The sequence below is a fragment of the Colias philodice genome, chromosome 3, assembly GCF_061535455.1.
Source record: "Colias philodice isolate Cphi_HAF_F1 chromosome 3, ilColPhil1 Martin Lab GWU primary, whole genome shotgun sequence".
NCBI lineage: Eukaryota > Metazoa > Arthropoda > Insecta > Lepidoptera > Pieridae > Colias > Colias philodice.
In genome coordinates, this window is record NC_143088.1 from 2,084,331 (window position 1) to 2,103,978 (window position 19,648).

The 19,648-nt window shown below is 32.6% G+C and overlaps 4 protein-coding genes, 1 long non-coding RNA gene and 1 other non-coding gene across 15 annotated transcripts in view; 4 read left to right on the top strand and 2 right to left on the bottom strand.

The window, feature by feature from the left end:
* The window catches only part of sws (patatin like phospholipase domain containing sws), a 53,391-nt gene extending 52,850 nt beyond the window's left edge, over positions 1–541 (bottom strand). For all 3 annotated transcript variants that reach the window (XM_089713370.1, XM_089713362.1, XM_089713379.1), the window contains exon 1: positions 354–541. In XM_089713370.1, the coding sequence (XP_089569496.1) occupies positions 354–455 (102 nt within the window). In that variant the 5' untranslated portion in view covers positions 456–541. The remainder of the gene's footprint in view (positions 1–353) is intronic.
* The window catches only part of LOC149489406 (uncharacterized), a 220,810-nt gene that overhangs the window by 21,263 nt on the left and 179,899 nt on the right, over positions 1–19,648 (top strand). The gene's annotated exons all lie outside the window — the stretch shown is intronic.
* LOC149489407 (RNA-binding protein 1-like) lies at positions 995–5,590 on the top strand. 8 transcript variants are annotated; one of them, XR_016318127.1, is made up of 5 exons: positions 995–1,183; positions 1,278–1,486; positions 2,088–2,150; positions 2,651–3,040; positions 3,440–3,579. XR_016318127.1 is itself a non-coding variant. In XM_089713813.1 (5 exons), the coding sequence occupies exons 2-5, from the start codon at positions 1,278–1,280 to the stop codon at positions 5,360–5,362; spliced, it is 519 nt and encodes a 172-aa protein (XP_089569939.1). In that variant the 5' UTR covers positions 995–1,183; the 3' UTR covers positions 5,363–5,590. The 8 variants fall into 8 exon arrangements, 6 of the variants coding, with proteins under 6 accessions (XP_089569939.1, XP_089569965.1, XP_089569921.1 ...); XR_016318125.1 differs by having other exon boundaries at positions 3,431–3,571; XM_089713813.1 differs by lacking the exon at positions 2,651–3,040 and adding an exon at positions 5,356–5,590 and having other exon boundaries at positions 3,431–3,670.
* On the top strand, positions 1,873–2,009 carry LOC149489408 (small nucleolar RNA SNORA53). The gene has a single exon (XR_016318408.1). It is a non-coding gene; the product is annotated as a small nucleolar RNA SNORA53 (small nucleolar RNA).
* Positions 6,008–7,844, bottom strand: LOC149489409 (nucleotide sugar transporter SLC35B4-like). Its single transcript, XM_089713700.1, has 4 exons — positions 7,518–7,844; positions 7,319–7,440; positions 6,819–7,083; positions 6,008–6,445 (listed from the first exon to the last, which is right to left on the bottom strand). The coding sequence occupies exons 1-4, from the start codon at positions 7,677–7,679 to the stop codon at positions 6,083–6,085; spliced, it is 912 nt and encodes a 303-aa protein (XP_089569826.1). The 5' UTR covers positions 7,680–7,844; the 3' UTR covers positions 6,008–6,082.
* LOC149489410 (uncharacterized) overlaps positions 9,159–19,648 on the top strand; it is a 52,789-nt gene continuing 42,299 nt past the window's right edge. Inside the window, exon 1 of the mRNA XM_089713657.1 lies at positions 9,159–9,562. Within this exon, the coding sequence (XP_089569783.1) occupies positions 9,508–9,562 (55 nt within the window). The 5' untranslated portion in view covers positions 9,159–9,507. The remainder of the gene's footprint in view (positions 9,563–19,648) is intronic.

Below are 19,648 nucleotides of genomic sequence, written 5' to 3' on the forward strand. Positions count from 1 at the left end.
ATACTTTTGAGTTTTGATCATCAAGGACTTTAATTTCTTAAAATCCACCCCAAAACTAAAAACGAAACATGAATGTTCAACAAATCCTATAGAAATTGCAATACAATGGTATTTTCATTCAATTATTGTGTAGTTTTAATTGCCTAACAAAGCGTTTATGTTGTCGTATTAAATCTTGACTGTTGACGATTGATTTCAAGGATATTACAGGCTATTATTAAATTAGGTGCTCTTATCTAACAATGAGAGCACTTCCGGGTAGCATTAGCACGTTTTCAACAAAGCCGCTTGTTAAGAAACGGTATAAAAAGTACGAAAATGAAATAAAAACTAAGAAAATCAATATTACTCACTTGATTCTCTTGAAAACTATTCGACCATTCCGATGTCCACGTTTTTACCGCGAACATATCAGATTTATCATTGATGTTATTTAAAAGGCCTACAACATCCATTTTTATTGAAATTAACACTTCTCAGATAAATTTATTTGAGAACGCGCAGCCATCGCAGAGCACCATCAGCTGTTTGACAAAATGACAATGGATTATGGAACTGAAATAATTAATGTAATGTCAATAAAGGAATAGACAACATTTGACATTAAACCAAAAACAATATTATCAATTGAATGAAATGAATGATGAATCAATTGAATACAAAAAATGAATTAGAGCTAGCGCGCTAGAGCAACTTTTGTCTCCGCAGTCCGCAACTATTTTGTCTCTCCCATCAACTCTATGGGGAGTTGCCTTGGAGTTGTTCTCTAATGAATCTATCTTGGCTTTAATTATTATTGAAAAAATAATATACACAAACTTTGGAGGGATTAGATGCAAACATTTATCGAACAAATTCACTAAGAAAATCACGTATCACTTTAGGGCCATTAAATATCTTTTCTATTATATCCACAGAATATATCTTATCAACATATTATTTTAATGTAGTAAACACTGATAATTATTTCGTGTATGCTTGAAACTAGCAACCCTGCTGTTATTCATTCATTTCTAGACGCTCGTAGAAACTCGCCACGCTTATTGCGAAGTTGTAGAAAAGAAAAGAATATTATTTGACTACAATACAAGTACAATTGCAACTGTTTAAATAGTGTTATATCTCATAATCTTTTTTATATCTAACTTTCTACTTATATTTGTGGTTAATATTAATCAGCAAGGTATGTAATTCTCCACAATCAATGATTTTAAGGTGTGCTCTTTTATCATTGAGTTCAATATGGCGCCTTCATTGAACTTTTAATTTAATTCTAGATGTCTCGCTATCGCGAATGGGACCTCTCGTGCAAAGTATACGTTGGAAATTTAGGAACCAATGCGTCAAAGTATGAAATTGAAAAAGTATTTTCCAAGTATGGCAGTATCAGAAACGTATGGGTTGCAAGAAATCCACCTGGTTTCGCGTTTGTTGAGTTCGAAGATCCCCGCGACGCAGAAGATTCAGTCAGAGGCTTGGATGGCACGTAAGTAGTATTTTAATGTGTAGTCAAATGACCCAATTTCAATTTCAGCCGGCAGCCATTTTGTATTCCTAACCAACTTTCTTGAATAGATAGTTGTATGTTCTAGATACATTGCGGATTCTGACGATTCGTTTTTATAATGTGCAGCGAGAGGAGAGAAAAAAATGACCTCTAGAACATAAGGAACACACAAGAACTTGACATTTTTAATTTGAACTATAGGCATGGTTGGCCTGTGCACCATGTGTTTATTTAGAAACATATGTTATGAATTAAAGACATTGCTAAAAATAAGCAAAGAACAAGTTTTTCCATAATCTAAGAATTGTAATAACTCGTTTAGATTTTTTTTAATGTAAAATAAAATTAGGTTTTATTAATAGATATGCACGCTCCTTAGATCCGTTTCATTATTAATGTGAAACGCTTGAGTCATAAGTGTGCAAGAGCATGGTACCTCCAATTTAAGACTGACATGTGCACTTTTCTCATAGAAGTGCAATTGTCTTGAAATGGGGAACAAACATTCATACATACATGTACATAAAACCTTTAAAAAATATTTGGAACTGAAAATTTATAAGTTAAATTTTTTTTACAGACGATGCTGTGGCACAAGAATCAGGGTAGAAATGTCAAATGGCCGAACAAGAAGGGATCGCAGGTGTGTCAAGTTGCTTTTTTTAGCATTTGTCAAAAATTATATTTGTCTTGATCTGGGATTTATGGGACATTTCAATATTTATTTATTTACGGTTTCTTAGTTATCCTTTAGAATTTAGCCCTGTTCTATATTTAATATACCTATTTTAAACATGTTTCCTAGCAATATTGTTGTTGATCAGAATAATTGTTCAAAATTTTTTGCTTATGACGATCTTGCCAGGTTATGTGCATTATTGAAATAGATTAATTTTAGAAAGAGCATTTAGTACTCCACACTAACAAATTAATTATACATTTTTAATTGAAGAGGCTCCTAAATCTCAGCTTTTAAGCTTAAATATTAAGTTGAATGTTATTTAAGTTCTTATAATATAAACTATCTCTTTGCTTTTCAAAATGTTTATTATAAAAGTAATTGCTGATTGGCTATTAAAAAGCATATTTAAGTTAGCACAGTAAAGGCGACACTAAATGTGGTGGGTGTTGGAACGTTTGCAGGTCCATTTTATCAACCAACCACCAACACACCAACGACCTCACCACATCTCTTCACAACTACGGCTTTATTACCGCGAACGTCGCCCCGAACTGCGAACACAAACAACGCGCAGCCGAAGCCTACGCGAACTACGCCCCAATTATCCTCATGACAGCTATCACCTAATCCCGAGCCTCCCTTACGGACTCACACATTAGGAACCGACCAATCCTCATTGCGATCCCGACGCTTCACTGACTGCACACTAAACAACGGGGCACCAATATAGAAATACGACAGCTCAGCTCTTCCCATTTTTGACAACTTCCGGTTAAGTCATCATTTGAAGATATCGCCTTTCCCCCTTCGGCCACAGCAGCCTCGACGAACTCCAGGCTCACCAAGTCTCGGTACTTTTTGAATCCTATACTTAGCACTGCCTTACCTTGTATACCTGTATTTAGCACTAGTGGCGATTACAGACCGATTATGACAGTAAATATGTGTTATTAAGTACAAGTGATATTTGTGTATAGTTAAATTGTAATGCATTCCTTACTGGGTTGGGCGGGGGATACACATAGCAACGTGAATATGTTCTTACTAAACTATAACATATTTAGAATTAAAACACAACTTGCCTAACACACAGAGTTTATAATTTAGTCCATTGAGCCCCAAGCGGCCTGATCGGTCACAATAGATTTTCTATTGTGTCTGTGGTTCCTGAGTTATTAGTAGGGACATATCCGCGTTCCGCGCCCGCCCAGTCACAATCTGATATGTGCCTGGTCCTCCAGGTCGCGCAGCCGGAGCCCGAGACGCCGCTCGTACTCGCGCGGGCGCTCCGGGTCTCCACGCCGCTCCCCGTCAGTCCGACGCCGGTCGCCCTCAGTTCGCCGCTCACGGTCTCGCGACCGCCGCAGCCGCTCAGATAGCAAGAGCAGGTATAATAGGACCGAGAAAAGCCCCTACCGACGCTCCGCTTCGCCCAGACGATCCCGATCCTTTGAACGCAGCAGATCGAACAGTCGCAACAGGTATGTATGTGTCCGCCGCGTGTGACTGCGATCCTACATGCAACTAGTAAGAGTAAGTCCACACGGGTTTGACGCACTTGGTGCACTTCTCAACTTGTACACCATGCTCAAATGGTGAACTTAGCAACTTGTACACTTCTCAAATGGTACACTTCGCGACTGGTACACGTCTCAAATGGTGCACTTCGCAAATGGTGCACTTTTTAAGATTAGTTGAGATTTGGAAAAATTGTGTAAAAATGAAAGAATTTTAGTTTTGGATGTTTAATTTTTATAATTATGTCAACACAATAATAATAATTAAACTATACAGAATCACCTTAAACACTATAACATTTTGGGTCATTTTTATTTTTTCAAAAATAAAAATGTGACTCGGATATAATAAAAAATAAAAATAATATAATTATGTCAAAAAAAAGTAGATTTACAGTAAAAAAATATCATAATAAAGATATGATATAATATCATATTATATCAATAACCTTTGTAATATTATTATTTAACTTTTAACTATTACTAATTAAATAAAAGCTTTAAATTAAATCATAACCTGTTTCTTAAAAACAAATTAGTAAAAGTAATAATAAGTAAAACTTTGTAATTGTTACTATTTAATAATAATTAAGTAAATAGCTATTAATTAAATTACTTGAATAATTGGAGAAACGTGATCTTCTTCATGAAATGTTCCACCGCAATACTTCTGTTTTCTAATTTACGTAATAGTTTTTTATATTTTCGATCAAACATCACATATTCTATAATTATTATTTATGATGAATTACAAAGTTTTACTTATTATTACTTTTACTAATTTGTTTTTAAGAAACAGCTAATTTAAAGCTTTTATTTAATTAGTAATAGTTAAAAGTTAAATAATAATATTACAAAGGTTATTGATATAATATGATATTATATCATATCTTTATTATGATATTTTTTTACTGTAAATCTACTTTTTTTTGACATAATTATATTATTTTTATTTTTTATTATATCCGAGTCACATTTTTATTTTTGAAAAAATAAAAATGACCCAAAATGTTATAGTGTTTAAGGTGATTCTGTATAGTTTAATTATTATTATTGTGTTGACATAATTATAAAAATTAAACATCCAAAACTAAAATTCTTTCATTTTTACACAATTTTTCCAAATCTCAACTAATCTTAAAAAGTGCACCATTTGCGAAGTGCACCATTTGAGACGTGTACCAGTCGCGAAGTGTACCATTTGAGAAGTGTACAAGTTGCTAAGTTCACCATTTGAGCATGGTGTACAAGTTGAGAAGTGCACCAAGTGCGTCAAACCCGTCCACACGGCGCGTCGCGGTAGCGTTGCGTCGTCGCACCGCAAATATTTGACGCATAGCCGGCCACACGGGCGCTGCGCCATCGCAGCGTTACTACTACTACTACACCTGAGCGCTGCCGCTCCGACGTCGCAATGAGTACACCCCCTCGCTTCGTCTCGGGGGCTGCTGTCCGTCACGTGTGAACACCTTGGTTATTTGTATGTAAAACGACGCAGCGACAGCGCTACGACGACGCAATGCTGACGCGACGCACCGTGTGGACTTACTCTAAGCGTCAATGTAGTTAGTCGATGTTGTCGGTAGTACAGTTGCTGTGGATCTATCGTTGTGCCTTTCAATGTCTAATTGCTTCATTTTATTTTGCAGATATTAATGACGGCATGTCTGTTGAACAAATTGGACAAAGAACTTTGTGAATGTGTGTGCGGTAATTTTAAGATAAATCATACTTTATTAAAAGATGTAGCAGCTTATTTCTTTTGTACATGAACTGTATGTAATTTTTTTCTCTAGACTTAATTTGCTATTGATTGTATTTTCTAAGTAGAAAAATATTTTTAAGGTAACTAAAGTATAAATAATACAACTTTAAAATAATAAATTGTTTTATTTACCTGTAAGCACATTATAAATTCACAACCTAACATGGTCATAAAAGATGCAAAAAAATTATGTATTGCAAATTTGCAACAGCAGTATTGTCTAGGACACATTATATTTTATTTTAGCACTAAAAACCTATAGGAATTCAATCTTATAACTACTATAAATATGATATGGTCAGATATAACTTTACATAAATAATTAATACTTAAATTTCTGCAACCGTGTATATACATCTTATATATAAAAATGAATCGCAAAATGTGTTGGTAAGCGCATAACTCGAGAACGGCTGAACCGATTTCGATAATTCTTTTTTTATTATATTCCTTGAAGTACGAGGATGGTTTTTATGTAGAGAAAACGTAAATATGTACCACGGGCGAAGCCGGGGCGGACCGCTAGTTCATAATAAAATTCGAGAAACATGCAACAATTACCTCCAAAATAAATTATATCTATAATATTTCATATCAAGTCTTGGAATGCATCAATTTTCCTTCTTAAAGCTAACAGGTTCCTGTTTTTTCCTTACAAAAAAGTCAAAATAGAAATAAGTTCCAATGAACACAAATAGAGTCCCAACCACATGATATACAGTCAAACTATTCTTAAAGACTATAGACGAAATTAACAGAGAAACAAATTTCCTCACTGTTAAGATAAATGTTACAGTAACAGACGTTTCCTTAGTTGCTAATTCATGGACGGAATGAGAACAATAAAATTGAGAAACTAGATTTAAAACTAGGATAAACCAGACGTTTATCGGAAGACTGCGTATAGTGGAATTTAGTTGTGGAAGAATTCCAAGGAACAGAGGCAGTGGTATTGCGTGCGTGTAGAAAAGCATCTGAAAAAAAAACAAGGTAATGTATTACTTTTATATGCAAGCAAGAAGCTAGTTACCACAAATCTAATTTTATAAACTGAGAGCTGTAGTTCTAATTATTTTTCTAAAATAATAGTACCTAGCCCAAATGATTCCTAACTGCAGCTGAATACAAAAGGGCACAAAAGAATAAGAATTGGTTGAAAAATTTATCTCATAGTAACATATAATAATTAATACTTATTAAAAAATTAGGACATAAGTTGCTCAAATATGCAAAAATTACAGCAAGGATTTTCGTAATGTTTTAAAATCCTTTTAGCCTTTCCTACAGGCAAATTCCAGCCTTTCATATGCATCACACTTCATTTTATGCATTAAATACTATACACACCTCTTCCGGATATTTTCCATATTTCGCATACAGCATTTCCTGCTGCAAGCCAGTCAGGGCACCAGTAAACAGTGTTGCCAGTAATATAAAAACACCAATGCACCAGGGTAAAAACTCCCCTCTTTCCTCCACTATAGAAGCACCTCCATACATAGCTGTGGCCACACCAATTGAGATTATTATTGATCCGAGAATAGAATTAAGTTTTGGCACTCTCTTTTTGATAAACCAAGAGACGAACATACTTGCTGGTGATGATGCAGATCTGTAAAATGTATTTTTTGTATTGTGGAAAAGCTAACAGAATAAAAAAAACAGATACGTAATACATTTTTTATTTTTCCCTTCATTTTAACACTACTGATTGAGGTACAGTAATTTTGTATACTTAGTTACTACTGGTTCTAATTTCTATAGCCATACATTTAGGATTTATTAGATTGCCAGTTTTTATATCGAAACAAACATGCAAGCATTGTATTGAAATGAAAAAAGTTTACCTGATAATCATATGCAGTGTAGAAGGCACATGCAAAGCATACACATAGTTGTTTGCAACACTTGTAATAAAAAATAAACTAATGAGCAAAAAATATTGTTTCAACGGTATATTCGGAGTTAACTGAAAAAGCAAAAGGCAAACATACAAACAAAAAAGAAACTCAAAAGGATACATTCATAAATGTGTGTCAAACTTACCACATTGTGTTTAATAGTAAACAGTCCTTGAATAGTTATACAAAGAAATTGTAGGAATGTTACAAGATTTGCACAATTTGGGCTCTTTGCCATCATAATTTCCATTAAAAAAGAACTAGCGCAACACCCAAAGAAAACTTTGGGTATTGTTTTGACTATCATTTTCACTACGTTTGTTGTATATAAATAAATAAATATAGGAGTAATTTTTAGTAATAATTTCTACGATACTACGATATATAATGTAAAGTAAGAAAATCCATTTTTGTAACTTTGCCACGAACACAGATTAATTTATTGTTTACAAACTTTCTTCAACTAAATGAATTTGACGTATGTGTCAGCGTGTCAGCTTGACAGTCAAGCAGTGCTGCCAACTGCTCAAATGTTGTCCCCTAAACCTATTTTAAAACCCCCTATATTCAAAACAAAATACTCTCAATTTTTTTAGTAAATGAAAAGTTTATTTAAATATTGAAAGTTGCTATAACATTTAATAGATTTTATAGCAACTTTGAAATAGCTTAAATTGGAAAGAATAGGTAAAAGGGTTTATTAAAAATATTACTTACATAATATTTTTAAAACATGTTATTTTTTTATTGCCGTATTACGAGTACGTCAATACATAAAATCAAGAAATACAAAAATAAAACAAAGAAACTCCCTGTTTCATATTATATCCCCTAAATTTAGGGGGAAAAGCCCCAAGTTGGCAACACTGCAGTCAAGAGTTTGACAGTGTCAGAGTAATTATTGTGATACCATCGCGTCCATTTATTGCCAAATTTAGGATAAACATTTAAATTTCCTACCTCTCATCGTCTCTGTAATAGATAACAAAATTAAGCGTTAAGCACGTCACACACGATGAAGATACTATAATATTTTATCTTAAGATTCTCTAATATAAAACATTACAGTATCTTAAGGTATCCGGTATCAGCGTTCTGACCATCATTTTTCTTTTTGTCATTGCGTAGGTACTAAGACCCCTGTAGAACCGCCATCCTGTTACAAATGACCCGAAATTTTGTGTCAGTGTTTCGGGTACGATATTTCGACTCTTTTTATGCTGTTTCAATACATACCAGAAGGATTTTTCCAGCAACGGACCGCTCTCCAAAAAATAAGAGCTATCCCCACTATCTATACATTAATGATGCTGATAATTATCAGCATGAAATAATCTAACGTAGAGCCACAGACTAATAATAATATACTACGGTAGAGCTGATGGTTCCTAACCTGTGTTCCTAACCAATATAAAGTGTTGTTCACAAACATCTTAGATGCAATCATCATTAGATAGAGCTATGCAATCATCATTAGATAAAACTAATGTCGTTTGTATCTTCAGTGACGCCAGTTTATACAATGAACGAATCAATTATTAGTATGCTTCAGATTTTTTTTATTATACGACGAAACAAACAAAGTATACATTGATCGAATAGTTATGACTTGATTTCCTATGGTAATTTGTCGCAGTTATTAAAATCTCCAAATATTTCAGGAAAAATGATGATGGTTAGGTGTGGTAATTATAAACATATCCTTGCAACACACACCTACAAGTGTCAAAGAAAAATGTTGCTATTTTTATTAAATTCAAAGCATTATTGAAAGGGAAAAGTTTAATACGACAGTCGACATCCCACGTTGGCGATTAGTTTGAGTTTACAGTACTACGCGACGCGTTGTTCGCCAAACAGCTTGTAGATTAGAGACGTGCTACCATTTCGCGCCAAAATGATTTCACTTGGTCGCTTACATCGCAGTGTTATCAAAACATTTTTCGAAATATAATTCATTGAAATTTATATTTTATTTGTGCATCGAAGTTCAACGTTTTATTTTGTGTGTGAAATAACTTAGTGTTGTGCTTTTATTACTCACTTTTACTCGCCTTTTTACACGACTACACGATGCAAACGGTTCTGAATTTTAATTCTATGTTGAGAGTGTATGATTTGGTACATTTACAAAAATGTTGAGAGGATTTCTAGTGGTTTCACTTCTAGTAATTCAATCATTTCCATACGGTAAGTTGATTTTTCCTTTAAATATGAATCTACCTATTTGCTGTATTATACGTGAACGTCAAACTACCCGCACATTATCACTAGTTAAAAATTTTAACGGATATCCGGCGATTTCGTAAGATTATTTATTATTTCTTAATTATAATATGCCTATAATTACAATTTGTGGAATAATAAAATTATGTTAGATAGTTTGAAGGCATTTCGGTCGATAGATAGGTGTAATATTTTATTGCCAAAATTTATAACCTCTTTTAGAAACCATGTCGAAACTATGTTACCTTATTTAAATAAGGAAATCATTTAAACACGCATAAATTTTTGCATTTTCTGTTGCGAGGAACAAAACTTGTTACTTTCAAAGCGTAAAATCACTTTCGTAACCAAACCGTCGGCCAAGTTATAAAACAACATGTTTTTGATCGTTTAAAACACACACACATAAAGGATTAAATAGCCTTTGAGGTCAAATAAATTAGTATATAAAAAAACCGGCTTGGTAAGAAAAACAACGGATGGGTACGCCATTTTAAAAATGGAGTTACCGGTATTTAAAAAAAATATTATCTAATAAAAAAGTAAATGAAGGTTCGAGGCATTTTGAAGGTAGTTAGATAAGTTAGGGACCTACCCCATATTATTAGAATTATTCTGAGATGTTCATGTTCATCATTAGATTAAATAATTTATATACGGTCTACCTAAATACCTACATACTTAGAGTAGCGAACTTTTTATTAACTTATTGTTATCGTCACCTAACGAAAAAATAATATCTTGTTAAACTAGTATTAGCGCCGAAATTATAAAAAAAATCAGTAAGTACCTTATAGGTACTATACTTAGTGTTAACTATTAACTTATATTATAGGCAGGTTATATACCATATTATGGTCACAGAATATATAACCATACATTTTTATGTAATCTTGGAATAATATTTAGATTAATTTAGGATGTTGTAAGTTGTAACTATAAAAAAAAATTGTTCGATAATAAAATGCGACGATAATAAAGTCAGTCCCTAGTTATTGTTATTTATGTTGATAATGATAATTGACACCCTCACAGACATAGTGTAATGTAGGTAATTGGCACTAATAGTAATTGCTAGATATAAAGAACAAAAACACAAACACCAATCAATTTAATGCATGGAAAAACATTGCACACGCGGTATACCTACTAGGTGAAAAACAATTACATACATGAAAATTTAAAAACAACAGGTTTTTTCAAGAAAAGAGTTATTTTTCAGTTTAAATCAATTGTATTTATTTTTAATTAAATCACATCCATTATCAAAAAAGAAATATTTGCTATCTTCTATCTACCAACAAACTTTAAAGATTTACATAAATATTAAGCTTTCATCAAAAAAAGAAATAAATATGAATAAAAAAAAAACAAAATGTCATTTGATTGACATTTAGTCCTTGCACTGCGCGCATTAAAAAAAACATCGACGGATCTCCACCAAATCTGCACTGTCAAGTGTCACGGTCATGGACGAATATCAAAATAGCAACTGTAAACAAACTAATATTATCCCGTTGGCATGCCTTGCTGCGATAGACTGCATGTCTGCTCTCCACCGTTCTCCACGTGAAACAACTTTGCTTTGATGAACGTGGGGTTAAAATGTTTTGTCAATTTATTTTAATTTTTAAAGAAATATAAAAAAAAAATACATGAAAAATTAGGACAACACACATCCAAAAAAAGGATTGGAAAATAATTATCAGCAATTAAGATTTTTTTCAATTTTTAACCTCCCATATATAACTCTAGCAGTAAGTACTTACCTAAACATTATTTAAAATTTTATGTACTTACATTCTATAAAATAAATTACGTACGTAAAATTTTGTAAAAGTAACATTATGAAGAGACCCTAGGTGCTAAATTAAGAACACGAAGTTTAAATACGACACACAGATCCGTAGTAAAATAAAACTGAAAATGTTTGTAGGTATGATTTTATTATACAAACACAGAACTAAATACATACTAATGCAAATTACGATTAAAATATAATTGTGCTAAAATCGTTCCTCCAAAGCCTCGGTATAATTAAATTTTTTGTAAACAACTCTACAAGGTTTTTCGTGTTTCCATTCCCTTCTAAAAACTAGTCCTTGGCAAGGAGAATTTTGTTTACAAAAACACCTCGCATTATTTAGTGTTTATTTCAGATGGAATCTTAGGATGGAATGCAGTGTTTTTACCGTTTTAGCACGTTCGCTTACCATGTAGAAGCATTGTCTTTGATTTCAAGGCTGTTTACTTAATACATAACAGCTATAGACGCAGATTGTTTGTAATTACAGCTAATCTAATAACTACTGGAAGCTGTATTAATGACAGATGTCCTATAATTGTTTGCTACTAGTTAAGTCGTGGTAATCCTAAGGTTTCATTCAATCAAAAAGACAAAGATAACGTTCTATTAGTCTGCAAGTTATAGGTGCACATCACAACTATTTTTGAAGTGAAACTTCTTTATCGGGGTTGGAAAAAAATTTAGTGTATCATTTTTTCGTTACGCGTGACATTTTTCCGTGACGCGCCATCTTTTTCTTATCCCTACCACTTGTGATTCGACGTATTTCTGTAAAGTTGCATAATATAGTAAATTATTTTTTGAAAAATAAGGTCATAAAGAAGTTACACTTCTTACGTGTGTACACTAGTACACGCACACATTTTTTTATGTGTAGTGGGTACCTAGTTGAACATGATAAAATCGCAAATCGCTGAGAACAAAAACTTTGACGCCACAAATATATCATAGGTTGCCTGGTAGAAATCGCTCAGTAGCGATAAGGCCGCCTTTTTGGCTTTATATTATATTGTCTTTTTCTTTTTGTTATATTGTCTGTTTTTATTTGGTGCTAAATAAAGTGTATTTATTTATTTATTTATATCTCATCTCAAAAAAAATATCGAACATATCAGGCATACCATAGACCGTACCTACCCCCTAATAGGAGACCTTTTTCTATGTAGTGGTAAACAAAGAAATAATTTTCTCTTACAAAATGGGGCCAAAAAACTAATTCCACACATTCTGATTCACGCTTTTACAGTGAGATATGAAATAACAGTTATTCCGACTCTTACTCTAGTTTTAAAGACAATAGTCACGGCTTATTTGTAGATCTAAAATTGTTCTGCCAAATATTTTCTAGCACATAAAAACAATTTTATTCAGACACAAATAACAAGCAAAAGTAAACCTTGTGTTAATAGATTTAAAATTTTAAACAACATTCAACGTAAGTAAGGTAAGATTAAAAAACTCATAACATCAATGTACGAAAGTTCAATTTAGGAACAGTATCGTAGACAGTTACAGATTTAGGTTGGATTCGTGGTTATATGGGGTTGTTTTATATAAATATACAGGTTGACTGGAAATTCGACGTGATCCTTCAAAGGGGTTATACTAGAGGTCATTTGCAACAAATTAAGTCCAGTTAACCAGGGGCCAAAAATGGATGGTTATTGAGCTATGACCCTTTTCTTTTTGAGGTAAAGCAAGTTTTGGGCAAGAATTTTTTTTTAAAGTGATCGCTCATTCTTCGGCTTTCAAACAAATATAAATTGAATGTTAACAGTGTAGTAGTTTTTTTCATAATTAATTGTTTTTGGTAAAAAGGCAGAAAATTAAAAAAAAATCAAAAACCGTCATAGCTCAATAACCATCCATTTTTGACCCCTGGTTAACTGGACTTAATTTGTTGCAAATGACCTCTAGTATAACCCCTTTGAAGGATCACGTCGAATTTCCAGTCACCCTGTATACTTGTATAGAGATAGACTATAATATGAAGGCAAGACACAGGTTTAAAATGTAGTTGATATTTCACAAAACATTTTATACTAAAATCTTAAAATTGTTATGCATGTAAAACCGGTATTTTTACAAAAACAGGTCCATATTATGCTTTAATGATACCAAATTATGCTAAATTTATTTTAAAAGAATTGAAACTGCAGTCGCTATGCTGACTTCATTTGCTTCGTTACGTAAACGCATTTATTTTATTTTTAGATTTAAATTATTAAGTATAATTTTCTCAAGGTTTTGTAATTTGGTGAATGAAAGAGATGAATATTGTTTGCAGTGATACTCTTCAAATGCTGTGTGATAGACACGCCCTTCGAATGTCGATATTTTGCATATTATAAATTATTCTACTTAGGTATTTCAAACAAGATCCTTCTAAAATCTATTTTAACATTATTATTAAAACAGGCTCACACTTGTGAATTATCAGAAATCCAGCAGAAACATATTATGTAACATTTTATCGTAATATTGTAAAGAGGAAGGATTTGTTTGCTTATTTACATCGAATAGGCTCGAAAACTCCGGGACCAAAAAAATATTTATCTTTAGAAAGATAAATCATCCCCGAGTTACGAAAGCTTATATTATAGGCCTGTCTATCAGGCCGAAGTCGGGGCGAACAGCTAGTTTAAATTACTGTAACTAATAAACAACATAGTTTATCACCTATATTAGAAACAATCTTAACCCACAGAACTAAATATTAAAACAAAAGCTATTTCCTAACCCAGTACATCGCAACATGCGTTGCAAGTGTGCCAACAAACGGTCTGACTATATAACTGTCCCCTGAGAACCTTCACACGAGAAGATGGTAGCCTACTTCGTAAGCATTAAAATCGTGAAATACTTGCTGCAATGTATTAATAAATATGTGTAATAATTTCCACGATTAATCAGATTGTGAATTTTAAAATCTCGGCATTTTAAATTACCAAGGCATTTTAGAAAAGTTCACCATTTTACGTTACCAAATTTCATATTTTCAGTGTTTTTTGAAGTGAAAACTTCTTTAGCGGCGTTGAGCACTTTTTCTGTAATGGGTATAAAATCTTAAACTCGCGTCAGGACACGTGATCTGATCGAAAAAGCGTAAGACGGATGGATATCAAACATGCTCAACGTTAATAATCAAGTTTTCACTTCTGCCGGCACTCCCGGAGTGCAACCCGTCTTTTTTATATTTTGTAAGTAAATACGTATGTATAACCGTATACTTACTACAATTTTTATTATTATCGAGTTTTGTTAATTTCTAGATTTTTGAAGTGAAAACTTTTTAGCGGCGTTGACTGTTGAGCACTTTTTCTGTAATGGGTATCAAATCTTAAACTCTCGTCAGGACACGTGATTCTCCCGGAGTGCAACCCGTCTTTTTTTAATATGTATATGTAAAGCTAATTCCCATAAAAATCAGAACTTGACTTCAGTTAAAGTGCAATAAAATCTCTCCTATAGGGCCCCTATAGGAGAGATTTTATTGCACTTTAACAGGAGCAATAAAAATAGGAGCAATAAGTCTTATTACTAAAATCAATATTACTCCAAGGTTCCAACAGTTTCAATTCCTGCTAAAACCAATCAATCGAATCAATACCGTTTCCTCAAAGATTTCCTATTTCGTAATTGATAAGCGTGTGTTTTCACTTGACCCTTGATATGGCTGCAGAGTCACTGTCAATGCTAGTGGAATGTTTTAGTCCTCAGAGGGTACTGGACTGTGACGTGTGTAATTAAATAAGTATGATATACCTACGTAATTATGTAGATATCTATACTAATATTATAAAGAGAAGGGTTTGTATGTATGTTTTTCACGCATAAACTACTGGACCCATTTTGATGAAATTTGGCACAGACAATCTTTAGACCCTGAGAAAGAACATAGGCTACCTTTTGTTGCGAAATATTATGTACTACGGGCGAAGCCGGGGCGGACCGCTAGTACATAATAAAGGTAATTTGTTTGAAATGTGACACTAGAACAAATAAAATTACGTTGTGAATTGAGAAACGAACGTTTCTGCTATGTGCGTCGCTGCTGAAACAAAAATGAAATAAACAAAAATCGGCAAGAAGTTTTTATGGACTTCCTCTTCCGGAGGACAAATTTCCTGAACTCGAATTTTGTAAAATTACTTGTAGATGATAAAAGCAGCAACAACTTTGTGAATGTGAAGTCCCATGTCCCCAAGTGGGGTAAGGGGCAGATGCATCATACACCTGTTTCACTGATCGATTTTATTTAGGGACAAGTGATCAGGCTTCTTTGTCGTACCAGTCCAAGACATTTTTTTTCTTCGTCTCCACCGGAAATCGAACCCAAGACCCTCGGTGCTACGCTCATGCGTCAACCACTGTACCGAGGAGCAATAACTTTGGTCAAGTTTAAAAGGTTTTATAGATTTTGCGCGCGCACTCCCTCTACGTGTTATTAATTCTTTCCATGCCCTATTTCTTATAGCTGGATATTTATTAATGATTCTCCTTACTAAATTATCTTCTATCCCTTTAAATTCCTCGTAAAGAAGGTATTTAAATCGTAAATATTGAAACAAAATAACAAATATAACCTAAATATTTTAATAATGAACTATAAGTTATTTTTACCATTTGAGTAACCCAGTAAACCATAATATTAAACTAGACCCGTATCTTATCTTAAAAGTAATTCTCGTTATCATTGGATTCAATTAAATTTATTTCAACATTGCTATGTGCACTAGATATAGTTGTATGGAACAGTTACTAATTAAAAATAACAAAAATATTTCGTTGTTTGACATTTTTCTTCAAGCTACAGTATAGATTTCTAAAATATCACCTATAAAAGCCTTCTCCCATATTCTATCTTTTTGTATCGATACCATAATGTGACATGCCTATGCAAATTGTATGAAATCAGAAATATGAATGAATTTAATTCTCAATACATTCTTCTTCATTACTTAGAATCTCGATTATTGTTTCATTTATATCATTGTGTGTGTCTATCCTTTCATCATTGTGTGTGTGTTAAATGATTCTTGCAAACTTCAGTTTTTAATCCATAGAGTAAGACTACAATAAAAGTTTACACGAAATGTTTAAGACTTAAAACATGTTTGTAAAAATTTGGCAAGGCACTGTAACAACCATGCCAAGGTATGTTTTGTTGCTAAATGTCAATATTTCACCACTTGCATTGAAAAATTACAGTTTTATTTATAGAAAAGCATATCTTTCGAAAGTAATTAACTGTTCGTTAATATTTGGTAAAAAAATGTGAGCGTGTACTAGACACTAGTGTACACACGTAAGAAGTGAAACTTCTTTATGACTTTATTTTTCAAAAAATAATTTACTTTATGCAACTTTACAGAAATACGTCGAATTACGCGTGGTAGGGATAAGAAAAAGATGGCGCGTAACGGAAAAATGTCACGCGTAAGGAAAAAATGTTACATTAAATTTTTTTCCAACCCCGATAAAGAAGTTTCACTTCAATTAAGTAGAAGAAATTCAAAAAAGCATTATGCACTATTTATTTCGTTGAGTTAAATGATTATATGATTCTATTATGCTTTAATTTATTGAATATAATGCTTTAATTGTCTATTATGTAATGTTCTGATGGATAAAATTTTATTTAACGTTTATATATTTTTGTGATGTAAGACTATTATTCGCGGAATAATATTACGATTAATGAATTAATTATATTATTTAACCAGTAATTTATTTTAACATAACAGGCATAGTAGGATTTCAGTTTCCAAAGTCGCATAAAACTGGCATTAAAAGATGCTCGTCGATGAAAAAATAATTCGATTCCTTTTTTATGAATATCAGTTAATAGAAATGATGTCAATAAAAATCATAGACTATTTTAACACTATAGATTAAAATAATTATTTATCTATGTTTTATGGTATGGCTGATATAATCTATGTTATTTTTAGCACGGTATCTTACGTTGGTCGCATTGTTCTCATAGCTGTTCACTGCTTGAATAATTAATTATTTATTGTTTGATTTTAAGGTTGCCACTGTTCAATATTTCATGATTTGCGTGAATAGTTTCTTTAAGTAGATGTTAGGGTTGTGTTAAACTATTTTTAAGCGCAGGACAGGGATGTTAGGTTCTAACCACCACAAAAAAAACATAATTTAACAAAAAGTTTATGAAACCGCATGGGAGACATCAGCTTTGTAAGACAAAATAACAAGTCGAAAAAAATAACTTCGAATTTAGGACCTCTTCCTTTATTGAAGTCGGTTGAATACAGGGTAATGGTCGGCCATTTTGAGTCAATGTCTTGTGAGTAACTTTTGCATGTGCAGGTGGGGCACGTTGGCATCTGTATGCACACCATCATGCCACTACATTGTGTTATTTATATTCTAATGTAATACTAAAGAGCATAGTAAGAATGCTCATTATGATAATTATTGGGTTAAGTCTATACTTTATATGGAACGTAAAGTTTAACGGTGTGTTTCGGTAGTCTATTAGAGTTTTGGACAAGTTTCTGATGCGCAATTTAAATTTACTAAATAGATGATTTCTGCAGAACTAACTTCCCGACCTTCCTTTAGAACAACTATATCGATTAAAAAAACTGCATCAAAATCCGTTGCGTTTTTCAAAGATCTCAAGAAAAGATAGGGATAGAAAGACAGCGGGAGGCGACTTTGTTTTATACCATGTGATTATTCCTGAAATCATAAGCTATCTTTTAGTCCCGTTCAAATCAGTGAAGATGTTTCGGAGACAAGGCGGATCAAAATGACATCATAAAATCTACAAATTCAAGTATAGGTAAACTTTAAAATAAACGTCCATTAAGTAATACATTGTTATATTTCATCATGGAGTGACACATAATTAATTTGTAGATATTGTTCGGAACGCATAAAAACAAAAGAGCACAACGTTAATTAAATGAAAATTATTTTAATTACTATCTAACGACTATTAGAACCTCTTTCATGGTAGGACTCATTATCAACATCGTATGTTTATCCACGTGATTATATTACGCATTTAATTAAAAATATACTCAAAGGTGTGTTTGTTTATTTGTGATTCATAGATATAAAGAAAATGTAAATAATCAAACACAAAATGTTTAGGACCGAAGCTTGGGTTTTCAACACATAATTATTCACAGAGAAAAACACGTTTTTGTGTGTCGAAATTCACATAGATGATGTTGTTACTTGTCTTCATTTTGTACAAAAAGCAAAAGGTAGGTTTTGTATCAATTCGTAACGAATGAATTTAAGACCTCTATCCTCATTTATTCCATAATGTTAGTAGATATAGTAATCAGTACGAATATTTTATTAAATTTAAGTGATTTGTTATCAACAACCACGTGTATGAATATTGTAATTAGTAACAAATACGAAGAAACAATACAGAGTAGGTAAATCGTGATTTCGGTTAATTAAAAAGTATTTAACGACTGTCGTGTATTGAAATACATACAATATAGTTGTACCTACAGTTGTTCTATAACAGTATAGTAAGTAAAACATTATTGCCTACGCAGTTGCTATAGTATTATATTATCTGTGGTATTCAGCCCGCGGCTTCACTCGGTAATCTTCATAGACAATAATCGAACTGGATAATAAAATTTATTTCTTCAGTCTAACTATGATTTACCGATACAATGGCTGTAGGCCAATCAGACAGATTAGGTTACTTTTTCATCTATATAACTCAAAGGTGACTGACTGACATACTGATCTATCTACGCACAGCCCAAACAACTGGACGGATCGGGTTAAAATTTGGCATGCAGATAGATTTTAGGACGTAGGCATCCGCTAAGAAAGGATTTTGATCAATTCTACCCCTAAGGGGATAAAATAGGGGATGAAAGTTTGTACCATGAAAATTTTTCTTTTCCACGCAGGCGAAGTTGCGGCCAACAGCTAGTTTATACTATAAGTGTTAAAGATAAAGAATTAATTACTGAGGTATATATATGTGGGTGTTACGTTCGCTTTCCGCACTTGCGGAATCCGATCTATAAATAGTACCCGCATATACTTGCAATGTTTTACAAGTCATTAAGTGTAGTTCTTGTATTGCAAGTAAAAACTGGTCGCGGTTGTGTAGAGAAATTTTTAGCTTGTATCAATTAGCAAACTGCTTGTAATGTACCTAGATATAGTAAGTTATGATGATGGTTTGTAGTTTTGGATGAAAATTACGATTTGTATTGATATCTTAAATA